Here is a 17306-nt window from a genome sequence, read left to right as displayed (position 1 = left end):
AGAAATCTTGATGGCTGAGTAATGGCTTTTATTGGATAATCGCAGCTGCGCGGTCGACCTAACACTGGGCTTAGATTAATAGGGTAGATGAACTTATGTTTGACTTGGCAGTAAGATATTTTTTAACTGTATAAAATTTGACTGAAGTCACTTTTTCGACGAAATACAAAATGTGCAAATGGTGGCCCGTCTTATTTCCGGCTCGTCTTCTCGAAGCTCACTAGAGCTTAAATTATCGTGAAGACAGCCAATGGCGTCCCCGTTGTCGGCTGATTGGTACGATTGTGAGAGCAAGCAGGGTTGTTTGTAGTTTCCTAAAAGTAGAATTAAATCAATATAATCTGACTTGGTTTGAAATTTTTTTGAAAAGGAAACCTACCAGTTAATAAAACAGCGATCAAATGGGAGATGTAACTTTTGGCCAATCGTAGGGTTTCAATTTTGGACAGCTTTCGATTCTTTGGTTCAGTTGGAATTAGTAGCCGGAGGTTGGTGAAGGCCGAGTTGACACTGTGGGTTAAACGTTTTTAAACGATCAGTTTTGATAATATAAAAATAAAAAAAACTTGTACTGTTGCAAATTAAAAATAAAACTTTAATTGTTGATTTGAATTACTTTTTTGAAACCTTCACCTATCTAAAGTCAGCTTTATTAACAATTTGTTGAAGTTTAGAGGGTTAACAATTACAATAACTTTAAACTTTTTTTTTCAAATAAAACTAAAAAAAAACTTGAAGTATTTTTTGAAACGAATTCTATTTTTTAAGACGTAGATGAGAAGATATCTTCATTGAAAGTATATAAAAATTATAATTGAAAAAGACATTACAATTATTTTTTCAAAAAAAAAACCAATAATTAAAATAACAAATTAAAGTCTTTTTTGTGTTTGTTGTCTCAAAACTGCAACAGCTACAAAAAATTAAGAAAAAAGTGTTGCAAAATGCATAACATTTTTAATACGTTTAGTATTATTTTTTCACTTTTTCTTACTTTTTTCTATTTCATAGCTATAACTTTAAATATTTTAGATTAAATTGCGATGTAAAACACTGTTGAAAGGAACACCAAAACTCTGTTATGAGCTTAAATGAACGCATTGTACTTGATTATTCACAAATAAAACCGAATTGAATTGAATTCATATTAATTTTTAAATAACCAGCTCCCTTTTGATGATAACTTTTGTTAAACAGCACACAGAAAAAAGGCATATTTGAATAAACAAAACATTTTGTTGATTTGAAAAAAAAACATTTAGTCATTTTAATAAAAAAACATTTTTGTTGAATCAAAGCAAGTTTTTTTTGTAATAATGAAATACTTTTGTGGAAATTAGAAGATACAAGATAAGATTCAATCCAACATTTTGTTGATTATATTCAACAAAATGTGATCGTACAACATATTTTTCTGCGTGTTCGTAAACACAAAAAAACTGTAATTCTACTAAGTCATGACAGCTTCCACAAACAAAAATGAGATATTTGTAACAAAAATACAGGCTCTAAAATATCAAGTTTTTAAACAAAACCCACCTGTGCGTTCGATATCGCTCTCTGGCGTTCGCTTGCGAACGTTGGCAGTATCCACCGTTGAGGTCACTGGTCAGTTCACCGTAATCTACACCTGCTAACTCTTCGAAGCATCCCGAATCCATTTTTGAACCGATATTTAAACAAAACTTAATCAAGGACTCAATACCAACTTCCAACCAAACTCAACCACACATCCTTTCCGTACTCGAACTCGACACTGACTACTGCAAAGTTCTACATTCCGCCGATGAGAGAACGCGCGGGCGCGAAGAAGATCCTCTACCGCCACTTGTTAAATGAATTAAGTCGTTAATGAGAAGGTCGAGATCCGCTTTGGAGATTTCCAGCTCAGCTCTCAGCTGTTTGCGCTGTGAAGAAATGTGATTCTTCTCTTCCGATCGGCGTAGGCGGTGCCGTTAAGATCGCTGAAGCTTCTTTCGCAGCCTCCTTGGACTGTCTTTGCTGCTGATGTTCTCTGATGCAGCATGCGCCGCCTAAATGGGGCTGAGTCAAGCGATCCGTGAGCTGAGATTTCTCGCAAGTGATGGCACAATTGCAGCGCGAGTTGAATGTTGTATTTGGGTTGTTTTGCTTTCTTTCTTGTTCTCGTTGTTTCGACGCGTCGTCTATTTTGTATGATAATTTATGACCTTCCGTTTTGGGTTCACCACCGAAAAGAGGATACGCAACGAAAACAAACGAGCTAATTTGTGGTACAATGTTTTTGTTTTGACATTGAGCTATGATCCTTGTGGGTCATGTATGAACGTTTTTATTTCAAAATGTTATTCAAGTTTTTTTCCTGTCGTTTTTTTTTTAAACGGTTCACAAAAAGATTTTTTTCCCCATTAATACAATTTATATTTTTAAGCTAAAATAAAACAAGACATAATTCAAGTCCAACTTAGGCTAACTGTAATAAAATTGACTTATGGACTTCGTCGGAGCTCCAGTAGACTCATGAATGGTCCTAACAAAAGCCCGGCTCGCAATTCCTTTGAGAGAGATATTTTTGTTTACCTTTATTGCCAAGTCAAGCCAAGCTGTTGATTGGGTCTGGCCATACAAACCAGGAACCAAGTGTTGAGGCAACGCAACGCAACTGGTGTGAATTGTGTGCATGTGAGTTGTGTACTTAACACACACCGCATGCTATTATTGGATTATGAAAAGGTGTTGACGTATTTCAGTGCTGACAACTTGCGCACCGGGGTCTATTTTGGTCAAATCGCGTTGATTGATGTTTGGTTATTTTTATTGCATATTGTGGACGATTCGACGTATTAGCATATTTTTTTAATTTGGGATTTGATTTACTTACTTACTCTAACCTGAAGAAAAAATACGCTTCTATTGGAAATTAGAGCATTTTCAGAATCGGGATATTTTTAAAAAGTTCACTGTTCTAGTAGAACTGGTTAATAGAATGCGAAAAATTCGATGAAATTAATTGTTACACGTCTCAAAAACAGTAACCTTGAAGGTTGTTTACTTTAGAATCCATACAAAAATTCACAAGTGGCTCTTCAGATCGACCAACAAAGAAAAGTTATTTTTCCTTTATATGGCCTGGGCTGGGAGCAAATTGGAGAATTTTAAGTTTAAATGTGCTGTGACATTTTTTAAAGCTAAGGAAAAGGTTTTCAATGCATTATTTGTTTGTTTGGAACCTATTTAACATGTACACATGCTACATATATCGTAAACAGTCAAAACAGGCCCGATTTCCACCTAATAACAATGTCGCATTTTTTATGGGTTATACTGTACACCGACTTCGCCTTCTGATGATCTAAAGACTCCGACTCTGGTTTTCCAAAAAGGGCTAACCCTAACTTCGAATCCGAATTCGACTTCATGGGATCCTCTCCTGTCCCATTGACAACGAATTACCACAAAAAAACCGATTCAAATATTTTTAAAAACGTAACCCCGTTGAGAAACTACGTTTTTTGCCAATTACTGTACAGTTACTTCATTTTTATTTTTTTTTTAAGAAACAATGTCATCTTGGAATAATATTTTTCCTAATTATTGAGATATTTGTATGCGAATATCTCTACTTGAAATATTAAAATAATTAACTTATGGGAGCGGCCGTGGCTGACTGGTTACGGTGTTCGCTTTGTAAGCGAATGGTTCTGGGTTCGATTCCCATCTGCTCCCAACGAGAAAGTTAAGAACACATAAATTTGAAATGATGACTATGAACGAAAAATCAAAGTCGCCCTAGGCGGGGTTCGATCCTCCGTCTTTTGGATTGGTAAGCAAAAATGCTAACCACTAGGCCATGACGACTTGGTGAGCGTGGACTGTAATTAGGAATACTGTTACAGAGAGCGAGTTGAGGCGCTATAACCACGGCAAATAGTGTCCAGGGCATTCGTGGAAATACAATGTCCCATCCCAGAGGGTCCCGGAGTACCAAACCTTCTTAGCATGGTGCTCCCAACGAATACAACCAAATCTCGGAGCGTATGGTGGTGTGTCCCCACGCTTCTTCCTCCCCTGTCGATTCAGAATTGTGTTGTTGTTCGAACACTCAGTGCTCAAACTCAACCCAATTACGAGGCATCTCTGCGATACGGCTTTACGCAGTAGGCCTGGCCGCTTTAACGCTTGTGATGTTTCAATGCATTCCGATGCAATGGCGCACTGCAAATGTTAATAAATGACAAGAAGAGTGCTAGGCGTCATCTAACCTAAGGCACTCTCCAGGATCCCTTCGAAAGATTGGCTACGCTAGGGTCTGATTAGATTAGATTAGATTAGACACGTCTCAAAAACAGTAACCTTGAAGGTTGTTTACTTTTGAATCCATACAAAAATTCACAAGTGGCTCTTCAGATCGACCAACAAAGAAAAGTCATTTTTCCTTTATATGGACTGGATTGGGAGCAAATTGTAGAATTTTGAGTTTAAATGTGCTGTGACATTTTTTAAAGCTAAGGAAAAGGTTTTCAATGCATTATTTGTTTGTTTGGAACCTATTTAACATGTACACATGCTACATATATCGTAAACAGTCAAAACAGGCCCGATTTCCACCTAATAACAATGTCGCATTTTTTATGGGTTATACTGTACACCGACTTCGCCTTCTGATGATCTAAAGACTCCGACTCTGGTTTTCCAAAAAGGGCTAACCCTAACTTCGAATCCGAATTCGACTTCATGGGATCCTCTCCTGTCCCATTGACAACGAATTACCACAAAAAAACCGATTCAAATATTTTTAAAAACGTAACCCCGTTGAGAAACTACGTTTTTTGCCAATTACTGTACAGTTACTTCATTTTTATTTTTTTAAAAGAAACAATGTCATCTTGGAATAATATTTCTCCTAATTATTGAGATATTTGTATGCGAATATCTCTACTTGAAATAATAAAATAAATAACTTAAAGTATTTTCTTTATTTTTTCAGTTGATCTAAACATTTATTGTGATGAAATTATCGAGCACTTATGGTGATGGCAATGTGTTTAAGTCATGATTTGACAAAGACTTAAAATTTTAGCTTATATCGTGATAAAATTGATGTTAGTTGCTACGGATTATTTGTTGTAAAAAGGAGACGTATATGGGTCATTCCATCTGAAGCGGAACAGCATTTGAAAATTACCCTCTCCGATCCTGCTCAAATTTGGCAGGGCTGTTGATACTATCAAAACATGCAAGAATCCCGAATTTCATCCAATCCGGACCACCCCCTCCATTTTTGTACCTCCCCAAAAAATCGACTTTTTGGCGATTTTTGAGCGAACCTCCTAGTTTCAAACGGCGATAGCTAAGGAACCACAAATGTTAGAAGGTCGGTTTTAGACTCAATTTTGAAGGAAATTGGACGTAGAATCCATTTCCGTGATCAAAATGTTGATTAAATTATTTGTTCTACCTGTATTGCGCAATTGTAAACTTTAATCGGCTGTATCCCAAAACACCCCAACTTATTTTTTATTTGACCTCACCATCGTATTCCCCGGCCAATTTTACATAAGAATCGATTATTTTATTTTTTCGGCTTCTGAAGATCACTCGGACTCTGGCTTTTCAAAACGCACGGGTCCCCACAGACCGTTATTTTAAAAAAATATACCCAAACCAATTATTGGACATGGTTTCTAGAACCAGTTTCAAAATCGACAATTATCGACTAAAATTCCATTTAAACATTTTTAAAATCGATTATAAACTTTTCAGAATACGTTGTTTTACTTTTTAATCTTTTTACAAATTTTGAATTTTGGGACCACAGATCGGTAAAAGACGTTAAAGTTTAGGAAAAAACTATTTGCGGAATTTTTAACCAATCATTCCAGTCACATAGTTTATTTTAATGAACAATTACATCTTGGATTAGTATGACTTCATATAATAGAGATATTTATGATCAATAATTTCTAAAAGTATAGAAAGTAACAATAACTACTATTATATTTTTCGATTTTTTAGTCTATCGAAGTTGACTTTATAGCTGTCGGCCACCATTGCTAGTACCAACCACTAGTGTCTTCCTTTTTAACTACAAGGACTTCGCCGCCCTGGGCTCCTAAGTGTATATACTTTCATACACTTAGGAGCCCAGGGCGGCGAAGTCCTTGTAGTTAAAAAGGAAGACACACACGGAGCGACGGCGCCGAATACCCATATTTACACAAAGAATTTTAGAGCGCCCGCCGCGGGATTCGAACCAGCGACCTCTGGATTGTGAGTCCAGTACGCGGTCCGATTGATCCACACGGGCGGGACGAGTCTATCTGAAAATGTATTATGATTCAATTGTCGAGTCCTTGAGATGTTGTTTATGTATTTTTAGTCATGTAGGTATAGATTTTTTTTTTATAAAATATGTAAAATATAATTCACGGTAAAATTTATGTAAGGTTGTTACGGACTATTCACTATTTACAGGAGACGTACACGCAAGGGTGTCAAACTGCATCCGAACAAAAATCCATATGTCCAATTGTTGCAATTCGCACTATCTTTCTTATAAGAGTTTTAACATTACACAGCATTTTAACGGATTTTGTTGAATATCTCAGGATTTCAATCGAGTTTTGGGGATCTACGAAGGTCAAAAAATGAGGCATTGAAAGCTGTACAAAATGGCGTTCATTACTCATTTGGGCCCTAAATCAACAGTTGACAAGAAGATCACGACGAAATGTAACCAGGAAAAATGTGTAGTTCTTGAAGTAAATAAAATTCAGAAATTCAATTTATAGTAAAACGGAATCGACGTAACACCTTATAATGTGGCCCTCTTAAACCTTGCGGTTTCGTCAACGGATCCACAGGCGTGTATCGTTCTTTTTGCGACAAGACTCCGCCTCCCGGGTCTCCTAAGTGTGAAGGTATGGCACGGGGAGAGGGCACCGAATACCTATATTAACACTTAGAATTTTTTGCGTCCGCCGCGGGATTCGAACCGGCGACCTCTGGATTGTGAGTCCAGTGCGCGGTCCGATTGATCCACACAGGCAGACAGTTTTATAGTTTTCACTGAATTGGATAGTATCCAAAATATTGCACCGTGGATTTTTTGTTGAATAACAAAAAAAAAACAATTTTTCCAAAACAATTACTAACACGGAGATAATGCCATTTATAACCACACTAAAAAAAATGAGTTCGCGTAAACGTGAACGGAGTTCATGCCACCGGGAACCAGGAAGAAAACTGTTCAACTTTTATAGTGCATTGCACCATGAAAGTGAACAGTTTTCTTCCTGGTTCCAGTTGGCATGAACTCCGTTCACGTTTACGCGAACTCATTTTTTTTGAGTGCATATAAGTTCAAAAACTCACTTATTGACACCGATGATGGTAGTCATGGCGGCGAGATCATGGAAAAGAAACGTTCCCTGGGTTTTATTCTTAGAAAAATGAGCTGTGGGGGGATGTTTTCGGTCCCAAGGAATTCCCTAGAATGATAAGCGTTTGTTATTTTGAGCTCTTGCACACCAAATAAATCGAGCTTAGTGGAATTACATAATCGGCTGTTGATTTAAAACATTCTTAACTGTGGACTTTAAAACATTTCTTAGTTTAATTTGTATTTTGTTGACGATTGTGAGCTTCATTGAAAAATATTGAGTTAGTCGCGATACACGTAACTCAACTAAACAGTCGACATCAACCATACACCAGCGCGCGATACAAGATAACGGTGGCCCTGTGCGTTTGTGTGAGCTGTGCTGACTGTTGGCCCGGTCCAGGGCCTCGCGATGATAAGCTGGGGAATGCTGCAGTACCAGGCCAGCAGATCATGTCGCCGTCATTGTTGCAGGAAAGCGGCAAATTCCACTACAACCAGAGACCTAGCTTGAACCTTGTGTTGATCTCCTGCGTAGATCTGGACTTGATGTCTTCATATGACGGTGGAATGAGGACCCGAAGATTCCAACAAAGTAATCAGAATCAGCATTAGCAAACAGAAATTCCGTACAAGATTCAGATTGATCAACCCAGCAAGTCGCTGCTTGATGCTTACGCTTGATTGACTTGATTACAGCGCATTACGCTTTTAGCAAGCAACCAGCCCCAAAGGTATGTCTTGGGCGCAGAAACGCTCTCCAAGAGATGTAGCGTATAAATGAGCTTCCTGTTCCTGTGCCACATTGCTTTCATTCACCTCGAGATGTCTTGAGTTGTCTTTGGCCGCACCGAAGACCTGTTGCTGATGGTTCAACGGCTTAAGCCTGGGACCCGTGCGCTCGACTTAAACCGGTTCGTTACGCTGGGGTCTCTTCAACACCGTCGTGGTGGGAAAAAATGACCCTAGAAGCGGGCACGAGAACCGGTTCAACCGAATTAGGTAACCCCGACGTGACTCCAAGCAGTGTTGAACAGTGTCGCGCACGCGGGTTCGGGATGGCACACGGGGTTTTCGGCCTGTTGGATGGCACGGGTCCGGGTCCGGCCGGCACCCGAACGAACTTGACCCACTTTCAACCCGTGCGCCATGCCTCGTGAGATGTTTTATACATTTCTGTTTTGAATCGGCAGCAGCAGCAGCCGGGTGCAATTTAGCAATTTGTAAACAATATCGGTCGGAGCTTGTTTTCGAGCCGATCGACGGCGGTCTTTGGACGGCGTGGTTGATGAGGAACGGAACGGAGGGATCGAGGCGGGGATCTGTCGATCGCAATCAGCTGAAAGTGCAGCTGTTTTGATTTTGAAGATGAATCACTGGCAGCTGTTTTGGGATGTGCTGAACAAATTGTACGTACGGAATGTAAATATTTTTCCGCAAATTTTATTAAGAAAACGATGACATTCTTATTTGATTCTGAATATAGGATATTCTTCAAGTTATCCATAAATTTACGTGTGCTATAAAGTTAAATTGAAACTAATTTAATTTATGCATTTATTTTGCATGTTTTCAAAAATAAAATTTACAAAAGCCAAATTTATTTCACATCATATATCGTCGAAGTATTTTTTTATATTTTTTTTACAAAATAGAATTTAGTTATGGTATATGGGTAGTTTACAAATACATTTTATAAGGAAAGGGCACTCAAACTAGATGTACAATTGCGTGTTTTCTTTTCTTTGGCTTAAACTCCATAGATCCGAAGGTCAAAGACTCTATACAAAAATGTTATTGGCTTTATACTAAATTTATTATTTGTTCAATTTAAATCTTGGTTTTGTTTATTACAATGTTTTTGCTTTTAGACAATTTGATATCGATATTGTAGGCGTATTCAAAGTTGAATTCTGTTTTGATGCTATTTAAAAACAAAGATGCGATTGCGGAAAAAAACAGTGCACGAGAAGCCCCTTGTCTTCCTCTGATACTTATCGTAAACCATGCGTAGTCACAGTCCTCTTGCATAGAACACACTTCTGCCCAGCCTGGGTCGGTGGCGCCACCTCTGCCCCAAATGTAACACAATACTCTGCTCACGCGCTTAGTCAGTATAGTAGCACTATCAGCACAACCGCACCGGAAGCCCGCCAGTCCCGGACCAGATGCCTAGACATCAGCCAACTGACGACTCTCAATTGAGACTACTCCGCAGTACTTGTTCTGGTGCGCAACACTTGCACTTATCACAACCTTTTTTCTCTGGTTCATTCTACTTTCAGACGTTCGGTTGATCGCACCACACTCAGCGGTTCAGGGTGTCAGTTCGGTTTAGTTCGTTAGGATAGGAACCCACCTCGTAAATCTGGCCGACAGGATTCGGTAGGAGATCCCGATCCCCCCGGTGCAATAAGGACGACGTGACCGACCGGTGATACTGGACCAACACGATGGCGTCCACACTGATGTTCTGGAACAAGCAGAACTCGAACAACAGCAACAACAACAACGGGAGCAGTAACGGCAACGGCAACAGTCACAACGGAAGCGATGCCAAGAACACAAAAAATGGCCGCAACTGGCTGCACGCACCCGACGTGCTCGTCAACGGACACGTGGCCTATCTAGTCAAAGTGAGTACCTTTTTTGGATTATTAAATTAGGACGATTCTGATTTTGTTCAAGGTTTTGTGTCGCTAGGATCTGGCTGGAGTCGATCTAAAGAATTGTGTCCTAAAATTTAGTTTAAGGAAGGGTCCTCAGCAAGCTTCCCATGCGCCAGTGCCAACGCACACCGCGGGTTTGGTTTTCTAGCTTCGGTACGTGCCTGAACCCATTTGTGTATTGGTATCTTGGTACATCGTACCAGCGCACCACGACACTCTCGGCTCGCCCCATCGGTTTTGTGTCTGGCACTCACCCATGGCATGAACCCAGCGTGCCGTGGTACGCGCCGTGGTATTGAACCCGTTTTGTACCGCCAGCGCGTACCACGGCACGTACCTCGGCTCGTAACGAGTGAAGCACCTTGGCTCATATACCGGGTTCATGCCATGGGTGAGTGCCAGACACAAAACCGACGCGGCGAACCGAGAGTGTCGTGGTGCGCTGGTACGATGAACCAAAATACCCTCGGTTCGTGTGAGTCGGGTACGGGTGTAAACCGAACAAAGCAGGCGCAAAGCAAACCCGAGGTGCAAGTGAACCGCGTGTACCGCACGGTGCAGGGAAGCTTGGTCCTCAGCAACCAAGGAATTCCAAAATTGTCAAACTTACGGACCCAATCCTTCAACAATGTGATTGTAAAAACAGTCAAAATGAGTTCTAAATAAACTTGTATCGTTAGTTCCCGTAGCTTTGAAAATACTAAAATCTGCGCTTCTAAAATCTGCGAAAGCTCTGGTTGGTGTGCACTGCTGATTTTGTACAACAATGAATTAGTTTTCTAATCAATTAAAACAAAATGCTTCGTGGTCATTCTTGACAAAATGTTTCTTCATTGTCGTTTTGAAAATTTCGAAATTTTTCGTTAAATTAAAAAAGGTCTCAAAAATGATTGTAGGAGTGTTTTTTGCGTTGTAAATAAAAATTAACATAGGGCTTTAAAAAAATTATAACCTTATTACAACATAAAAAATCTACCTAAATTTACTAAATTTATCAAATTTCTTGAAATAAAAAATGACAAAAGTTAGTTGAAATGATGAAAGTTCGTGCAGTTTTTTTTATAAATAAAGTCGCAGGTTTGCTTTAAAAAAGTGTGTATCTGTCAAGGTATCTGTATAAAAAGCAATTATCAAAAAAATAATTCTGACGTCACGATCTTTTTTTTTTTTTTTTTGACAGAGTTCATGATTGAGATCTTCATCTAGCTTGTATCTCGTCAGCATTTGAGTAAATTGATTGTTTTTTTTTTAATTTGCGAAATTTACTAAACATACAGGGCAACAAAAACCTCATTTTTGAATTTTTTGTTTATTTTGATCTGTGTTGAAAATATTTATTATTATCATCATAAATTTAATCGTGAATAGCTTTGTAGAAATATCAATTAAAATAATGCGAATACAAAATTTAATGTTTTATTAGTGATTTTATAAAGTATTTTGATCAACTTATTATCACAGAAATTACCTTCAGAACCTTTATATACATTTGTTTGTTTTTTTTTCTCTTTATAATGGAAAGGCATGTTTTCTTATCAGCACTTTGACGTTTGATTGCAGTCTGTTAAAGCGAAACTGAAATCAAGTAATAAAAAACGTAATTAAAAAGCTCAAAAAGCAAGTTTCATCAAAGTAAAAAAAACGAAAATTAAAAGATTTTGAAAAAATTATGAACATTTGCAAATTAATGGAAATAGGAACAAATCCTGCCTTCTATCGGATGGGGAAGTAAAACGTCGGTCCATTTGCATAAAAGAGGTTTTGGGTGACTTACCACACATAACCTTCGGACGCCTAGAAATGCGCAGAAACTTGCAACAGAGACCACAAAAGACCCGGGGGTCGTTAAAGTGGATTGCCTTGCTTTTTTTAGGAACAAATTTTTAACCTGGCAAACAAACAAAAATGTCCCATTTCTCTGAACTTATTACCCTTTCGGAGGTAAAGTTGTTTTTATTTATTTCTTAATTTAAACCAAAAAAAAATTAGAGGATGGTAAGAAAATCGACACTATTTGTCCCATGTCAATAAAAAAAGTGTTGATGAAGCATTTATACAAGTACAGTTTTTTACAATCATTAGTTTTCTAAAAATCCGAGTATTGTTTGGCCATTTATACGAACATATGCGAAGTAATGTTATAGCCTCTCGGGACCCTATAAACCTCGCGGCTCGTGGTCATGTCCCTTATGATACCAATGAGTAGTGTCTTTCCTTTTCCTACAGCACAACGCCTTCCAAGCCGCCTCTCTAAATGTGAAGATTTGGCTTGAAAATTGTATGTAATATTACACGCAGAACTTTGTAGCCCAACAGTATGGGAAAAAAACTTGCCAAAATGTCAAGTTACTCAGTGAGAATTTTGGCTCGAGCTTCGGGAAATGTTGGCGTTGATCCTTCCCACTCGGCAAGGGCCTCACACCCGCGCAGGGTAAGGCGCAGTCCTCTCCTTGGGCACTGGGTTTGATGAATCTCGGAAGTTTTTTTTTATTTCTGTGCGAGAGATTTTCTTTGAATTATTTTTTAACTGCTTGTCCCGCCCGTGTGGATCAATCGGACCGCGCACTGGACTCACAATCCGGAGGTCGCTGGTTCGAATCCCGCGGCAGGCGCTCTAAAATTCTTTGTGTAAATATGGGTATTCGGCGCCGTCGCTCCGTGCCATACTTTCATACACTTAGGAGCCCAGGGCGAAGTCCTTGTAGATTAAAAGGAAGACACTAGTGGTTGATACTAGCAATGGTGGCCGACAGCTATAAAGTCAACTTCGTTCGTTTTCAGATCACGTGCTACTGCTTTTAAACAAATTTTGAAAAAAGTACAAGATTATTGTTTTGGTTGCCTAATCTACTTCTATAAGGGAAATTCTCGTATGTTTGGCAAGTTAAACACTCGCTCCTAACTCCATCCAATTTGCTGATTTTCACTATTTAAACAACTAATTTTTGAAAAATTTTGATAGAAACTTGCTTGCTCACTTCTTATTGAGCTGTTTATCACTTGATTTCAGTTGAAAACGCTTTTAATGAACTGTAATTGGATGTCAAAGTGCTGATATGGCAACATTAGAGGCACGCTGGAATTAGATGCTGTTCCCATACATTTTTTTTTCAAGATTTATTATTATTTAAGAAATTACCCCAACACATTGTTTTTAAATGTTTTCCTAACTATTTCCCCAAATAGTTCCTCGGCAGCACGCCGGTCGAGCAAGCCAAGGGCATCGAGGTCGTGAAGGAGGCCATCCGGCGGTTGCAGTTCACCCAGCAGATGAAGAAGGCCGAGGGCGGCAGCAACGTCAAGACGAAGAAGGTCGAAATCACCGTCAGCGTGGACGGCGTGGCGATACAGGTGAGTTCGTTATAGGGTTATTGGAGTGCTTGCTTGGGATTGATCTTAATTTTTGGATTGCGTTTCAGGAACCCCGCACCCAGACGATCCTGCATCAGTTTCCGCTGCACAAAATCTCGTACTGCGCCGACGAGAAGGGCGTGAAAAAGTTCTTCAGCTTCATCGCCAAAACGAGCCCGGCCGGCGGCAGTGGCAACGGTAGCCTGAGTGCGGCCAGTGACGATACGCACTCGTCCCACTCGCGGGACCTGGAGCAGGACGGCCAGCAGCAGCAGCACGAGTGCTTCGTGTTCGTGTCGAGCAAGCTGGCCTCGGACATTACGCTTACGATCGGGCAGGCGTTCGACCTGGCGTACAGGTGAGTACCTACTATTAGGTGCTGTGTTTGGGGTTTTGAGGGTTTCGAACGCTAAGGCTTTTTCTCCCGGCAGACGGTACGTCAGCGACAGTGGCAAGACGGGCGATGCGGGCAAGCTGCAGTCGCAGAACAAACAGCTCGAGAACGCGGTCACCGTGTACCGGCAGCGCTTGCGGGACCTTTCCGAGCTGGTCTCGAAACCGGACCTGGACAAGCTGCTGCTGCGGCTGGGGTTGCGCGACATCTGCGAGATGCCGCCGGCGCTGGAGAACGGGGTGGACCACAGCCACCACCACAACAACAACAACAACCACAGCAATCACATGGCCGCCATGAACGGGAACAAAACGCCCGATTTGGGTAGGAGTTGAAGGGGGGAAGGTTTTGGGATAGGGATTTTAAATTTTGTTTTTACTTTTAGGAATTGATGTCTCGTTACCGAATAACGACGATCAGCTGCTGATCGAAACTTCGCCGAAGCATTTTGCTCCGATTGTGCCACCACGGAACATCCAGAACCAGGTAAGGCGTCACGTGTATTCTCGTTAAAAAGAGATATTGAATCAAATTCCACTCTGTCAACAGATTAACAGCACGCTGGAAGCGTTCAAGCCATCGGTGGGCACCAAGATGGAGGGCCTGCTGCTCAACTCCGACTCGGACTCGGACTTTGACCCGCGCGCGCCGGACAACGACAGCCCGTCCCAGATGGGGCTCGGCGGCAGCAACGGCAACAAGATCAGCAACGACCTGTTCGGGTTCGAGCCGCCGAAGCAGAGCGTCGGCCAGCAGCTGTTCAGCAGCAGCAGCAACAACCACACGAGCTTCACGAACGGCAACAGCGGAATCACGTCCAACGGGTTCGGTGCCCCGACAAGCCCTCCTCCAATGCGTAAGTTAGGTTCAGTGGGGGAGATTGAATACCTAACATTGAACCATTTCCGCTTCTTTTAGTGGCTCCTCCACCACAGAAATCTGCCCCACGAAGGACGACGACCTCAGCGCACCAGAACAATAACAACGTGACCAACGGCAACGGCTACCAGGATCTGTTCGGATCGGCACCCTTCAACCCGCAAACGGCAGGCGTAAGTACACGAACCCCATTGCTCTTCTTCCCTCAAAATATGATCTAGGTTGTCAAAGCATCGAACTAACCAACATCCCGACCTCCAAAAACAAAAGGACACGACCACCTTCGACAGCAGCTCGTTTGACGCGACCGGCCTGTCCGCGAGTTCCTTCTCCGACGAGCTCAAAACCCTGGCGGACAACTCGTCCAAGCTGGACAGCGTGCTGGCGTTGAACAGCAGCCTCTACAAGACGCCCCCACCAGCCAACACTTCGAGCCCGAACGCCAGCGCCGGCTCCAAAACGAACCCCTTCGCGGCCTTCACCGGCCCAGCCGTAGCGAAGCTTCGCAGCGCAAACCCGCTCGGCGCGGCCACCAAACTCAACACCGCCACGTACGACATGTTCCAGAACACGACCGACACGGACCAGCTGACCGGTAGTTGTAGTAGTAGTGGTGTTTCATGCTCGGGGCTTTCCTCATTTGGCACGTCCGCAAACAGCACCAGCACCGCGACCGCGCCAAACTATCATGTCAGTAGCCATCAGCACCAGGTGTCATCGTCGACGACCGCGGCGGCCGACGCGTCCGAAAGCTCCGACGCGTTGTTTCAAGATTTTGCTTTATCGGCCTTTAACGAGTTCAAGAGAGATTTAAGCAATTCGAACCAGCAGCAGCAGCAGCGCCGTGGAGGCGGAGGTGGCGCCGGCGAGAACAATAGCAAGCAGCGCATGTCGTCGACGATGAACCCGGTCACGCATCATCATGCCCCGGCGGCGGGGGGCGGTGCACGTTTGATTCCCGAGAAGGTTTGGCCAGTTTGTGGCGGAGAGTGATCGTCCTACACGTTGTTTGTTCGTTCGTTGATTGTGTTTCTTGTTCGTGCTTCTATTGTGCTCTTCGTTGCAAAGTTGTCATCGTCGTTGTCAGTGTTCTACTATCTGCCTTTATTCATCACTCAGAGCCTAAACTCATACTAAACAATGTATTTTATATCTTTGTTTGAAGTAAATTAAACTTGATCCTTGAAAAATGCCTGAATTAAGTTTTATATAAATAATAAATAGCATTACAAAATTAATTCGTGTTTAATATTAACTTGATAGGCCGCTTTAACCCGAACCGATTAATATTTTTTACTTCCAAACGAGAGTTGCTAAATCCTCTGACCAATTTGACAAAAATACTGCAAATGGCAGTCAGAAGAAGAAGTTTTGGCAACCAATGTTATCTTGGTTCCACCAAACTTGCTGTAGCTCTATTCTTTTTCTTTTTCTCATTTATTTTTTTTCACTAAAAGTTTAATCCCCTAAATTAGTATTTTTGATTTTTTGGATTATTGTATATGTTTTAGGGGACTAACAAAGGGTTTTTTTGTGCGAGAGTTAAGTTAGTACAAATTTAATTTAAATTTTAAATGTTTCACAAAATACTGTATACACTCAACCTCCGGTGGTTAGTAACTTTTTCGTTTGTCACTTTTTTTAGTTTGGTTGGTCAAAGTCAAACTAAAAAGTGACGAACTGCGCTCACGCACACTATCAAAAAAAAACGTTTGGTAGTTTGTGTGAACTCCGTGTAGAAGGGGTGTCAAACTGAAAAGTGACCCCGTTTGTTTGACAACAGTTGGTGTCAAACCATCGGGGTTTGAGTGTACATTATTACAGTTATGCAACTACCGATAATTGGCCAAATTTATCACAAGCTTGTAAAAAAATGTGCAATGTACTAAAGAGTGGTGCAAAATCTGGTACCGGATTTAAACAATAAAAAAGTTTAAAAATTGAATTTACGAGCCATGGATTTCAACATTTGAATGAAAAAAGTGTTTTAAGAGGCAGTATTTGTAAATTCTGCTCGGTTTGTTCTAGAGGTCGTATTGAGGTGCTCCGATTTAGATGAAACTTTCAGGGTTTGTTTGTCTATACATGAGATGAACTCATGCCAAATATGAGCCCTCTACGACAAAGGGAAGTGGGGTAAAACGGGCATTGAAGTTTGAGGTCCAAAACACATGAAAAATCTTAAAATTGCTCGCATTTCCGTAAAACTTCATCGATTCCAGTTCTCTTAGGCCTACAGGGCAAAAATTACCGTTGTAAAATGTTTGTTCTAAAAAAAATCGTAAAACTATGAGAAAAACTGCGATTGGCCAAAAAGTTAATACCGTAGGCTTATAGTCCATGAAATTCCCTAACTTTTGACCTATGGAAGTATGGGTGTTGGAGGCTGTTGCAAAAAGTTATTAAGGTTTTAAAAAAATCCATTTTTAACAGTAATTTGCAAAAGCTATGAAAAAAAGTCAAACCAATCATGGATGTCTATAGCACATTTTAAAGGGCTTCAAAATACCTTTCGAATGCATCTAAGAGAACTGGAATCGATGAAGTTTTACGGAAATGCGAGCAATTTTAAGATTTTTCATGTTTTTTGGACCTCAAACTTCAATGCCCGTTTTACCCCACTTCCCTTAGTCGTAGAGGGCTCATGTTTGGC

General features: G+C 40.9%; 2 protein-coding genes across 6 annotated transcripts in view; one reads left to right on the top strand and one right to left on the bottom strand.

Annotated features, from left to right (window-relative positions):
• Positions 1-17306, top strand: part of LOC120413218 (PTB domain-containing adapter protein ced-6) — a 64456-nt gene that overhangs the window by 43218 nt on the left and 3932 nt on the right. For 3 of the 5 annotated variants that reach the window (XM_039573939.2, XM_039573940.2, XM_052709480.1), the window contains 8 exons: positions 9646-9996; positions 13216-13380; positions 13449-13738; positions 13812-14098; positions 14160-14260; positions 14324-14630; positions 14693-14826; positions 14924-15619. In XM_039573939.2, coding sequence (XP_039429873.1) covers positions 9814-9996; positions 13216-13380; positions 13449-13738; positions 13812-14098; positions 14160-14260; positions 14324-14630; positions 14693-14826; positions 14924-15619 — 2163 coding nt within the window. In that variant the 5' untranslated portion in view covers positions 9646-9813. The remainder of the gene's footprint in view (positions 1-9645; positions 9997-13215; positions 13381-13448; positions 13739-13811; positions 14099-14159; positions 14261-14323; positions 14631-14692; positions 14827-14923; positions 15620-17306) is intronic. The other 2 variants (XM_039573943.2, XM_039573944.2) reach the window with 2 other exon arrangements.
• LOC120413267 (basic helix-loop-helix transcription factor scleraxis) lies at positions 9-2285 on the bottom strand. The gene is made up of 3 exons (XM_039573994.2): positions 1540-2285; positions 380-510; positions 9-314 (listed from the first exon to the last, which is right to left on the bottom strand). Exons 1-3 carry the CDS (start codon positions 1659-1661, stop codon positions 148-150), a joined length of 420 nt encoding a protein of 139 aa, XP_039429928.2. The 5' UTR covers positions 1662-2285; the 3' UTR covers positions 9-147.

Source organism: Culex pipiens, chromosome 3 (assembly GCF_016801865.2).
Source record: "Culex pipiens pallens isolate TS chromosome 3, TS_CPP_V2, whole genome shotgun sequence".
Classification (NCBI taxonomy): Eukaryota; Metazoa; Arthropoda; class Insecta; order Diptera; family Culicidae; genus Culex; species Culex pipiens.
This window is presented reverse-complemented; position numbering and strand designations above follow the sequence as displayed.

Excerpts from the sequence above, each read along its gene's own strand:
- LOC120413267 (XM_039573994.2), bottom strand. The coding sequence starts at position 1,661 with ATGGATTCGGGATGCTTCGAAGAGTTAGCAGGTGTAGATTACGGTGAA. Across the intron at positions 511-1,539 it reads GAGCGATATCGAACGCACAG|TGTCAACTCGGCCTTCACCA; the intron begins GTGGGTTTTGTT and ends TTTAACCCACAG. Across the intron at positions 315-379 it reads GATCGCTGTTTTATTAACTG|GAAACTACAAACAACCCTGC; the intron begins GTAGGTTTCCTT and ends TTCTACTTTTAG.